The sequence below is a fragment of the Monodelphis domestica genome, chromosome 5 (genome assembly GCF_027887165.1).
Source record: "Monodelphis domestica isolate mMonDom1 chromosome 5, mMonDom1.pri, whole genome shotgun sequence".
NCBI lineage: Eukaryota > Metazoa > Chordata > Mammalia > Didelphimorphia > Didelphidae > Monodelphis > Monodelphis domestica.
Window position 1 is genome coordinate 31,237,569 of NC_077231.1, and position 12,873 is coordinate 31,250,441.

General features: G+C 36.9%; 1 protein-coding gene across 9 annotated transcripts in view; it reads left to right on the top strand.

The window, feature by feature from the left end:
- Nucleotides 1–12,873, top strand: part of LOC103101358 (cyclic AMP-dependent transcription factor ATF-7) — a 96,516-nt gene that overhangs the window by 22,111 nt on the left and 61,532 nt on the right. For all 9 annotated transcript variants that reach the window (XM_056798050.1, XM_056798052.1, XM_056798054.1 and 6 more), the window contains exon 2: nt 6,125–6,193. In XM_056798050.1, the coding sequence (XP_056654028.1) occupies nt 6,146–6,193 (48 nt within the window). In that variant the 5' untranslated portion in view covers nt 6,125–6,145. The remainder of the gene's footprint in view (nt 1–6,124; nt 6,194–12,873) is intronic.

The following is a 12,873-nucleotide window of genomic DNA, read 5'->3' on the forward strand; positions in this document are numbered from 1 at the left end:
CTTTATAGTTATTATCTCATTGAGCTTCCTAACAACGCTGGGAGTTATATCCTCTTATTATCCCCATTTTACAGATGAGGAAACTGAGATGTTAAGTGACTTGTCCAGGGTCACAAGGTTCTCTTGGCATTTAAGCAGGGGGTTATCAGGCATCGATCAATAGATTTTGGTTAACTGTTTTTAATTCCTCTTGGAAGGAGTAAGTCCCCAAGTTGTAGGGGAGGATATACTCAAGAGTGGCTATGGTGTTAAAACAAAAGATATTAATTAAACTTACTTAAAAATAAAAAGTACAGTGATCCCTCACCAGTTGCAGGAGTTACATTCCAGAGATCCTTGCTACAGGTGAAAATCTGCTAAGTAGTGACATTATTTTATTATTTTAAGGCTTTATAAACCCTTCCCAATTCTCCTATAAACCTTTTCCACACTTATTAACCTGCTGTCACTGAGCCAATCAGAATACTACCCTGTGGTTGGTCACCTTTTATTCTGTCAACCAATAGTGTGCCAGGATAAGTTTAACTCTGCAATACAGAATTAGATATAGTTTTTTTAAAAGGCCTGTGATGCAATGAAACCATGATAAGTGAACCACGATATAGTGAGGGATGACTATAAGCATAAGTAAAATAACCTTGTAAATACTAATCTCAATTTTTCTCATCTCCAAATATATTTTCTCTAGTCTATGTACCCAAATCCAGTATTTTCTGCCCCATGCCCAGAATCACCAATAGGAAAATTAATGTAGTAATAATATGTTTGACATTCTTTTTTGTCTTGTCTTTTTACAAACTTTCTGGGTCCATTTTCAGGGCTGCTTTGGAGGCAAATTTGTTTCATTTTTTCAGGAATAGGAAAGATGTAGAGTTGAATGAATGTGTACAACTTCTATACTTTAGACTAGAGGAATCATAGTAATTTCTTTTTTTTTTCTTTTTTAAAATTATTTTTTAATGACCAAAAATCTGCCCTCTTAAAATAAAACTCATTATAAGTGTGTATAATCAATCTAAACCAATTTCTTCATTATCCAGAAAATTATTTGCTTATTCTGCACTCTGATTTCTTAATCTGTCTTTCAGGAGGTTGCTAACATGTTTCATCCTGAATCTTCTGGAATCCTGCTTGGTTATTACACTGATAAGAATTCCTAATTCTTTAAGAGTTGTTTGCCCTTTTCATATTGTTGTCTTGTACATGTTGTTCTAATTTTGTTTACTCTGTATCAATTCATACAAGTCTTCTCTGGTTTCTCTAAAAGCATCTCCTTCATCAAACTACCATAATTTATACATTTGTCCACATAAAAATTTCAGTATTTCTAGCTTCCTCCCCCACTTGAAACACATTCAGGAGTAACATTCTCAATGTAACAAACATTAGTTGACCAATGTGAAAAGCAGGAAGATTTCTTGTTTATGTTCCCTCACTAAATGATTGGCAAGCCTGAAGTATAATCTGTTCTCAATTTTTCATGGAAATGGAGCCAATGGAGAAGAAAACAAGAGCAGAGTAAGAGATCCTGGATAATTTTTAAATGATGACAAACTGTGGATAATCCAAAAATCTAATTGCAGTCATTAGTCTCAACCTTCTTCCCTGCCAACCTTTTACTAGGACTGTTAACACTTCACCCTGGTCTGCCCTCTGGAAGTACTTGAAGACAGTGTAATTGCCAGATGACAGACCCAAGAAGCAATAGTGGCTGCAACGAGGGACCTAAATAGTCCACAAACTTAGAGATGTTCCCTATTACCCTATCCCATAGAGCTGATTGTAAATGAAGCTTTGTTGGGTTTTTTTTATCAAATGAAGTAATAGATGTAAAGTGCTTTATAGACCTTAAAGCACAATATTTGTTAACTGCTGCTACTTTTATTATTATCACCATTCACCTGACATCCTTCAAGCATTCTTAGTGAAAGACCCTCTGTTGTACAAGGATATTTTAGAATTTCTGGTCATTTGAAGGTTAGCCATCGCCTCAGGTCCCTTATATGTAAAGAATGAACTTTGATTTTTATGGTGCTTGTGCCCTTCTGCTTCTGTTGCCAACTATATCTTGCATTTTCCTTTTTGAATTGCTTCTGGTTTTTATCATTAGAAACCTAAAGAAAAGCACCTGAGTGGGTTTGTGTGTTGCTTTTGTTCCTCATTTGAAGTAAAATTTTTATTGAGGACATCTTTTGGTTATTATGGAAATAATTAAAGCAAGGTTAGAGTGGCTCTGTGGGAATTAGTCATAGAAACTACATCCTTACATTAGACTTTTCCTCTTTTATTTGTTCACTGACACGTTTCCATTTTAAGATCCCACTACTATTCATTAAAATCCTTTTTGAGCTTATTGTGATTTTCCCCCCATGCTTCTTTTCCAAATATTCAATTGACTTTTTTCTCTTCTCTTTCAAGGGTCTGTTTAATTTGAAATCTGTTATAGATTTCAGAAGGTCTGTGACCTTGGATGGGGGAAAAAATTGCCTCTTTATTTTCATTAGCCTCTAACTGAAATTTAGCATTTCCTTCGATTATTTAAAAACATGATTCCAAGAAGACATCCAAAGGCTTTACCAGACTGCCAAAGGGGTCCACAAAACACAAAAAAGGTTAAGACCCCTGCTCTCGCTTACTGTGCATTTTGATTATACTTTGTAAAAGAGCTTTCTCTGGGGACCTTGCCCTTTAGGACATCCCTTTTGTACATCTTCGTTTTCTGCCTCTTAAAGACCCAAGCTGAAAGCCTCTTATTCCCCTTGGTGCAGTGCCTCTTAATGTGTGTCTCCCTCTCCTGTCATTTATTATTTAGTTCTGTAAAATGTTTTGAGTTCAGTCTGTGTGAAGGATAAATCCGGAGGCAGACGACAGACTGTGAATGCAGTGCCTAGACACATGATCTGCTTGACAAGCAATGCAGTTACAAATTCCAGTGAATGGCAGTACCATTATTCATCAAGATTTCACCCTCTATTTCAGTCTGTTTATGCCACAGAAATGTATTGTGTTGGGATATTCTTTGAAAGGGTGGGAGGGCATCAGTTTGACTTGTAATTAGTTTTGTTTTAAATGTCAAGAAGAAGCAACAAGCATTTCTGCAGCAGCAGCATCAGAGGCTACAGCTCTAGCTTTCTGAAAATACAGTGCATCCTATTTGTTTAATTATAATTAAATAGAGGAATTAGGAAAGGACAAAGTGGGGAAAGAATGAGAGAACGATTTGAATAATTGTGAGTACTCATAAACGAGGATCTTTTTCCTCTCATTGTGATCTCCTTTCATGACTTAGCAAATACAAGGCAAGCAAGTGGAAAGGAACCAGGAAATTAGTCAAATGGATTCAGTGGCTGCTTGATTTGAATTTTTGAAAGTCATGCAAGTGTATACATGTGTGTCATTTTTATGACTTTTCAAGTTTTTGGTAGAAAGCACATTTATAGACAGTCTTAATCTTTTTCCTATCATGCACTCTGTTGACTTTCTGGCTAAGTCTATGAATCTCTTCTCAAAGAAGTAACATTTCTAAAAAGGAAAGGCTAGATTTCTGTTAAAAGTTAATTAAAATAAAGTTGTTGTTACTGTTGTTGTTGTTTCCCCAATTCAAGATCTTATGCCCTTCTGAAATCTCTCTTCATGGACCTCAGGTTTAGAATCGATGCTCTGACTTGAAGGGAACCACTTTTCAGATTTCCCTGGGGATTTTTTCTGCCTGTATTCTCCTATTGGTTATGCCATATGATCATTGGTTTTCTGCACTTTTGAAAACCAAGGGCTTTACTGTCTTCTTTGATATATCCTTCTTGTCTGCTGTTTCCTTTTTGTTCTGGGTTTTCAAATCACTTCCTTAAACTACTGCTCTTCCTGTTCCACTGCCAGGGAAACTGATCTCCCCATCTCTTCATCTTCTTTTCCCCTTCTCAAAAAAGAGAGCAAATATTTCCAAATAATAGAATCAAGTTAAAGGTTAAAGAATTCTGACTTTTGGTCCCTTGTTCTCTGCTTCTGCTTAAACTTTTATTGTGTACTGTATATTTCCTAGTTAAGAGTAAGCAAACAAGACCTGAGTGAAATACAGGAACACTAGCCATTAGATACTAGTGATGAGCATAAAAATTCTGGGACTGGGGAGCCAAATTGATCTCTAGTCTAGCAGCAGCTTTAAGGATTTTTCCCCCCCTAGGGATGATAGCTGCTTTCTAAAATTGATCTTGGTCTTTGCATTTATTTTTCACATTATGTTATGGTTCTAGAAAGTGTTAAAATCCTCATATGTTTAAAGCAAACAAACCAGAAAACCCTCTTGTCCTGAGGCTGTGTGAAAAAGAATGAAGCTCTCATTCTCCTAGTACCCAATCATCAGCTTGAGCTTAGCTGCTCCTAGGAACAGAATTTATTGAAGCAATTTATCCTGGCTAAATGTGGTATAAATCTGTGTACACGTATGTACATACAGGCGCTATTCCATTATGGCAGTGGTGTGGCACTGGTTTCCCTCGGAGTTAAACCCTGTTCCTATCACACTGAAAGATGACCAAGAAACCATTTCTATTTCATTTGGCACCCCCACATTTTAAAGCTCCTATTTGTTGTGTGATTTACTGGCCAGACAACCCAAAAGGCTGATTTCCTCTAGAGTGAATTTTAAGAGAGTAAGAGAGATGTTACTCAGCTATCCTCTGATATTCAAACAGGGTTTCTTGGTCAGGAAACTGTCAAATGTTGAAATTTAACACGAGGCTAACTGAAGCCAAGATGACATTTTTGGTTCTACCTCAAATTAAAATCTTGAAACTTAGTTGTTCTGTGGTTCCTCCTATATACGTGTATATATATATATGTTTAGTTCTTTTCCTTCCTTCCTCCCTTCCTCCCTTCGTTCTTACCTTCCTTCCCTCTCATATTCTATTTTCTTGTCGTTCTATTTCTTGGGAATATCTCAATACTTCCCTTGAGAGTTTACACTAATAAATTTCTTATGTCTCTTTTTATTCTTTCAACCCTTTCAAAATACTTTTCATCCTTTTCAAATCTATTCCAACACAGGTTGCCCTTCTAGCTCCAGGTTATCTTCATCTCACTTGTGTAATTCTTTGTTAGGATAGAAGAAAGCTCACCAGCACTTGATATGACTTGCTGCCCTTTGGCAGTTTGGAAATTTCAACCAACTTTGCAGGGGCTCAATTTAAGTACTTTTTTAAAGGAAAGATAAGCTGAAATTCGTATTAGCCATGTTAACTTCTTCTAAGGAGCTGAGGGAACATCAATGATTCCTTTTAGGGCCATTTTGGTCCTCCCCTGCAGCAGTGCACATCTGTTGGCTTCAGCAGAGCCGCCCAGGAACTCTGGCCAGGAGCAGCACAAACAGCCGGAACATATTTGCCCAGTAAACCCCCAAAGAAATGACATTTGTTTTATTGCTGCTTTTTAAAACCCAGCCATAAATAGAATGGGGGGTGGAGTGGTACAGATATTTCTTGATTTGACATAGACAATTGGTAGGGGGAGAGGGAGGCTCCCAGTGGGGAGGGAAGTTTTTTATTTTTATTTTTGTATTAATGAAAATAATTTCCTACACAGCCCAATAAGATGGGTGCTTTGTTTTCCTTGGCAATAATCTGGGATAAACGGCCCTTGCCTCGTAGTTTATACGCTGGGGAGCCAGATTATGGCCCTTGTAAAATGAAACACCCCTCCTATAATCCCTTAATTAATTAAATGACAAATTTTGGTCTTCTCCAGGTCAGAAATATGGCTTGTGCATCAGGCACTCGGCGGATTTATCGACATAGGAAACTGCACTGGTTGTAATTCAGCAAGCTGAGGAGAGAGAGACAGAGACGGAGGGAGAGAGTTAGAGTTAATCTTTATCTGAAAAGGAGAAATTTTTTTAAAAGGCTTAAAATTCTTTGACCATTTAAACCTAAATTTTCCTAATCACCAGTTTTAGTTGAGGTACCTAACACATTCCACATGTCTAGCAGGTTTGGGGGGCCCCCAAAGAAGCTTGTGTTTGATAGATTACATTCCTAGTTACAACACCTGCTTCTAGGCTTGATATTTTTGTAATTTTTTTTTTGCCCCAGCATATTTAAAATAACTTTTTCCCTTCCTTTCCCCTCCCCAGCTCCGCTCAGCTATATGAAATATGGGAGACGACAGACCGTTTGTGTGCAATGCCCCGGGCTGTGGACAGGTACGTTTACAATATACTTTATTGTGAATGTCTCGTTGTGAATCAAAGTGGCTGTTTTATCACTAAGGCAAAGAGTTTAAAGCCGGTATTTTACGTGATCACTGGAGGTAATCAGATCAGAGGATTTGCAGTGTGTAAATCCAAGTTATGAGGAAGTATAGGCACTCTACTGTAATGAAATCTGCCTTGCTTTCTTCCATCTTATTATTCTACTGGTGTTTGTTTCTCAACACAGGGCAGGGAAGAAACATTGCCCTCCCCTTAAGCTTTTGAGACTGCCCATCTGAATACAAAGAGAGTTTGGAAATTTCAAAGACATAAGACTACCCATCATATGCTAAGAGGCAGCTGAGAATGCAACCATCATTTGTGAACCCCAAAATACTAGTGTCTATTTTGAGCTTGTAAATAAGGGGAGGGAAACAGTGACATTTTTGGCATAGGCTTGATCAAGGTCTTGTGTATAGAACATTGTATATAGCCTGTAGAGGCGCTCAGCCATTTTCCAGCTGAGCCCTGGAATACATTTTGTGCAGGTGCCCACCCATCACATAATGTAAACACATCTAAATTGTGGTGTACTGATCTATACTTTTTTAAAAAGTGCTTTTGCTTTATAATATTTTTGTTTTAAGATTCTTTGTTTTCATTTTGATGTTCTTTTTTTTCTCTATGCATTTCTCATGTTCCACAAAAGGATAAGGAAAGAGAAAACAAAGACCTATTTACATCTCTTCTTATATGTCCTATCTGTATTAAATAATGTATTATCAAGGAGAACCAAGTTCTAGAAAAGTAAATTGGATATCCATAGAAGTTGAAGAATTTTAGATCATTTAGGGATAGGAGCAAGCAATGGACAAAAGTTAAAGAAAGGGAAGCTCCCAAAGTTGTAGAATTCACAACCTTTTCTTTTATTGTTCTGTTCAGTACCCATATTGGTCCCTTTCCTTGAAAAAGCTGTTAATTCAGACTGGGGTGTGGAGTGTTGTTTTCCATCATAATATATTTTCAGTTTTTATTAAAATATTATCATTATTATAATTAAAAGTTTTTTAAGGGTCTTTCCAGCTCTAAAGTCTAAATCACAAATCCTATAATTCATTGGGAGGAAATTGAGTTTGCTTCATTTAAATTAGCTTAATAACTAAAACCTAATTCATAAAGCAAAAAGTACCTCTCTTTAATGATCTGCATCTCTACTTAATTCCTTTTATAACCCTTCATAGAGCAAAAATCTTACGTGTTGAATACTATGGTGCTTCTTAGCAACAGGTTAAAATCTAATGGTTATAAAGAAACTCTTGTGTTTTCTTTATATCCTACTTAATAACAATTTGGATTTCTGTAGTGCTTCAAAGTTTACTGAGCCTTTTTACATCTAATATCTCATTTTATCCTCTCTATGGTACTATGAATTTTGTTAACCCCTTTCACAGTTGAGGAAGTTTAGCCCTAGAGAATATGTGATTTGCCTGTGACCCCAAGTAACAGCCTCCTAAGATCTATATAGAATCTAGACCCTTGACTCCAAGTGGCTCTAGTTGTTCCATTATATTACACTGTTAGAATGTGTACCAAATTGAGAATTTGAATGTATTTTTTCCCTTCTGTTTTGCATTTAAACTTTACCTCTTTTGGAGCATGTTTTTTTTTCCTCATAATTTTAATACCTTGTTTTCATATACAGTTGCATAGCTTCTTTATTAAATTTGGGGAAAAAGATGCTATAGTTTGGCTTGATTTTTCAAAAATAAGAAGATGGAGTCTTCAAACTATGACAATTACCTTGACCTTCCTGGCTAAATTCTAGAGCACATTATTAATGAGCAGCCATTTAGAAAGTAGCAATAATCATTTAAAAAACCAGCATAGGTTCTAATCTTTTCATTATTTCTTTTTTATAGGTTCATTAGACTAGATCAAGAGATTGCAATAGTCTTAGTTGATCATGTTATTCTTGAGAATAAGATGGAATAAATATTCTTGATTATAGTACAGTTGGGGGATTTAAAACTGCTTGATTGATTGGACCAAAGAGTAGTAATTGATGAAATGAATGTCAATCTGGATAGAAGTCACTGCTCTTCAGTTCTGTCTTGGGCCCTGTTCTGCTTATCATTTCTGCCAGTGACTGAATGAAGGCATGCTTATCAAATTTGTAGATAAGGTTGGAGCAACCACATAATCCTTTGCACAGCACCTTGTTCTAAGGCGCCATGCAAAGGATTATGTCACCGGAAGTAGTACTGTGCTTTGTGGTGCCACCACATGCAGTGCTCCTCTCACTGACCATCAATGAAAGAGGTGCCCCTTCCAAAAGTGCGGTAGGGGCCAGATACATGGCCTCAGGGGGCCACAGGCCATAGTTTGGGGACCCCTGATCTAAGCTGCTTTCCCTGGCATGAGGGAGGCAGTAGATTAGATTGATTAGAATGACTGGTTCCCCACATCCTTCCCAGATAATGGCAATGAGGGCTGGGTTATTGTGAAGAAAGGGCTTTGTAACTTTTAAAGAATTATGTAAGTGTTAACTATTAGACCAGTAATCTTCCCTGATTTCTCTCTCTTGAGTTGCTCATGTTCTACCAGTATTTTATTTGTCACGATTTCATTAGAACTTCTAGCTTGGGCATCAAAGGTTTGTTTTCAGGGATTTCCATAATTTATTAAATTTTTAAAATATTTTATTTAATATTTAAAATGGAGTCAGCTAGGTGGCTCAGTGGATAGAGAGTCAGGCCTAAAGATGGAAAGTCCTAGGTTCAAATGTGACCTTAGACACTTCTTACCGGAATGACCCCAGGCAAGTCACTTAACCTCAGTTGCCTAGCCCTCACCACTCTTCTGCCTTGGAACTGATAACTTAGTATCGATTCTAAGACAGAAAGTAAGGGTTTTTATTTTTTGTATATTATATTTGAATAAGGTTCAGGCACATTCCCTCTTCTTATAGAGGGGAGGAAGACAATGAAAGTTATTAAAACCACATTCAAAAAAGTGAATTGACTTTAAAATCAGAAGACCAATTCTAAGAAAATCGAAAGAAATTGCCCATTTCTACTCAGCAATGCTTCTTGTCCCTCACTATCCCTCTCTTAGAGTTCTTCCTGTTCACTCTTGTGTTAAGGAACCACCATGGATTAATGTTGAAAGAAGGTGAGAGAAAAATTTACCTAAAATAGACTAAGGAGAGTCTGCTACCCACCATATAATCAAAACTGCTGGGCCTTCAATGGATATGTAAACATGTTTTGGTTGCTAGGTCTTTAATGGCTGTTATTTTTGGATTCTGTTCATGATCTACTTCCCAACAGTAGGTCTAATGTGACACAGCTGAGTTCTAAATGTGCTGCATGTACTTTTAGAAAAGATGCTGCTGAAGGTCGTACAGTCTGCATTCTTGTCTTAAAAGTTGATAGGATTTGGGGTGGGGGGGTTGCTTTTCCTTTCCTGCGTTCTTCCACAGACTGTATCCCCCAAGGTCTGTCATCTCCACAAAGAGGAACTAGGGAAAGCTGTAGTCTGGTTAATACCACTCAATGGAATTGGTACCAGGAGTAAGTTAATGGAACTATATCTTGGAAATGGGGTACTGTTGTTAAGGCAAACTATACCCCAGATGCCAGATTGGCAAATGGCGTGGAATATGGGCTATGGGTTCTTTCAAAATATGTAGCAGGTATCATCTATGTATAAATAATCTGTAATATTGCTTTTCTTCAGTGTTATAAAATAGTGGGAATATAGTTAAGATCTCATTTCTTCCATGGACCTAGACTCTTCCCAAGCCATTCATATTATCTATGGAAAGCAGCTATCTGATTTAGAGCCTGTAAAAGTTCTATCATAAATGAAAACAAGAATCTACAAGTCTTATTTCTGAAACTAATATTTTATTTGGGTGGTTGATTATATAGGTGCAATCATGTGTCTTTATTACGTACACATCCATGAATGGATAATTTTTGCACAATTTAGGTCAAAATTTGAACTTAGCAGGTTCTGGCATCTGCTTAGCTCTCTTCAGGTATGATCCTGATCAGCTTTAAACATATCTTACCCCACTAGTTGTTTGTTATGCTTAAAGTTTTGAGTACCTATGAAAAGAAGACACTACCAACATACTGCTAAGATCTCTCTGCTTCTCTGAATATAGCAGCACATTTCTCACTTGCAACAGGCCTCTGAAGAGATGCCACTGATTGGCTGGCATTAGTATAAGTTCTTTATTAGTCATTGGACAGAGGGTTTCTGTCACAATCATTCTGCATTGTTCAACCTGTCATTGTCTTTAATAAGGGCAAAATCCTGATTAATATTTGGATTGTTGCTTATACTCAGACTTGTCTGTGACATGTTGTGATCTCTTTCCCTATGGACATCTACCACAGGATCTTTTCTATAGAAGGGCCTCAGGGTAATTTGGAGACAGATTGGGATCCTATCAATAACTGTACCATGAAACATGTCAGATCACAGTCCTCTGGACTTGTTTTTGCCTCTTCCTAGGCCAAAAACAATGGTAACAGTGGGATGAGGGAACCTTATCTTGTCATATAATAGGAATAATGTTTATGGTACCATAGTCCTGGCTTCACTTGGCATTTAACCAACCTCCAAAGCCATTTATTGCTTCGTATACTCTGCCACTGTGAACATTATCCCTTAAATCTCTATTGCTTTGTAATATACGAAACAACATATAGCACCAGTGATTGGTTAAATTCTGGTATGCCACAAAGGTATATGTTTTATAGCCTGTGTAATGCAGACCCATAGAGATGATCTCCATTATCCCAGACACCCCCTGCCAATTGAATGGGGCAAAGTGATGCTGTGGGATTGTAAACATGAAATTCCGTCTTTTTAGCAGATTCCCTTGACATGATTAAATAACAGCAAAGAAGCCTGATTTGGAATCTGTTCTTAATTTCTTTTATTAGACACCCTAATTTGAGTATCATTGAAGGAAAGAAACCACTTTGCTGGGTGAGAGTGTTGAGGTGACTGTGTAAGCTAGGGTTAGGATCTAAGAACCCGTCCTCAAACCTAGGGGCCAAATTAATTTTTCAGATTTCAAGAAAAGAAAAATTAAAAAAAGCTGTGGGGATTGCACTTATGTTGCAATAGGGCATTGGTTCCTAGCCCCAAGTAGAGCCCTGAATAAACATCACTGAGGTTCTGCAAAGATGTTTTGGAAAGATTCAAAAAGGGAATCTTGCCCCTATCCTATTTGGTGCTTTGGACTTCTTTTAAACTGTCATTTATTATCAATTAAATATAGACAGGAATGAGTGGATGAGGTCACACCAAAAATACTGAACACTACAAAGAAATGCATGTGAACCTGACTTTGGAAATTTTTCAAGCCCTCATCTAAGCAGCATTTATAGACTTTGACAGGTGAGAGCAATTTCCACCAAACAAAAGCAAGCCTTCTTTCCCCACCTTCCTCTCTCTTATCCCACAAGAGGTTTGTTGTTGTTGTTGTTTTTTAATCATCACACATTTCAAATCTTTTATTTAATAATTCATGTTCTGTTCAATAATTCATTCAGCCCCCATCTGGTAGAAGTGTCTGCATGCTGCCACGCAGCTGAAAATACACTGTGTTAAACTCAATTAGGCCAAATGTTAACCTTATTTTTCAGTAATAATATGTTGTATTTCTGTGGCACCTTTCTGGACCACACAGAATATTCTGTGGACATCTTTTTTAAAAATAGTTACTGATTTTTTCATTGTTTTTACATTACCTGCATTTTCCATTGTGTCCCTCTCACCCTCACAGAGACCCATTCTTTAGAACAAAATTTTTAAAAGGGGAAAAACATTCAGCAAAACAAAAGAATGCATTGAAAAAAGTCTTCTGTGTTCTGTGTTCCATATGTGTACCCACTTCCCCTCTCTTCCACTCCAAAAAGAAGCCAGGCAAGTACCTTTACATCATGTCTCCTTGGAACCAGAGTTTTCATAATGTAACATTCACATTCAATTGCTTTATTCTTTCCATTTACGTAGTTGTCATTGTCTGCTTTCTTCACTTTACATCAGTTTATATAAGTCATTATATTCATCCTTTCTTACAATATGATAATATTTTATTACATTCATGTGCTACAATTTATTTACCATTCCCAGTTGATTGGCATTATAGATATTGCTTTCCAATCTTCATTCTGACTATGACAGAAATGGGCAATGCTATCTTCATCATATAGATGAGATGGTGCCTGGAATGGGAAAAATGAATTGATATTAGTAGTTGGCCAAAAAGTAGCCAGTGATTTTAGAAGCAGATCAAGGTTTTGTCCCATGGTTTTGCTACGTGACCTTTGAAACTTCTAGTAGGAGTATGGGATCATGGATTTAGTGTTCTATGGAATGCAATTTATTTTTGAGGGTCAAGTAAATTTAGGGATGAGGTGGATTTTTTTCTGTATCCTTACTTCCACCTACAAGAATGTATGAAACTAATTAAATAATTCCCAGGAAACAGAGTAGAATAAATGTTCCATTTCCATGTTCAAGAACACTGAAATTCCTTTATCTTATCATTTCCTAACATTTTGCTCCTTTTAAGTCTATTTTCTGTCCCTATTACTCAACTCATACTGCTCTCTCTAAATAGGCAACTCTCTTTGATTGCCAAATTTGATAGTCTTCTTTTCTTAGTC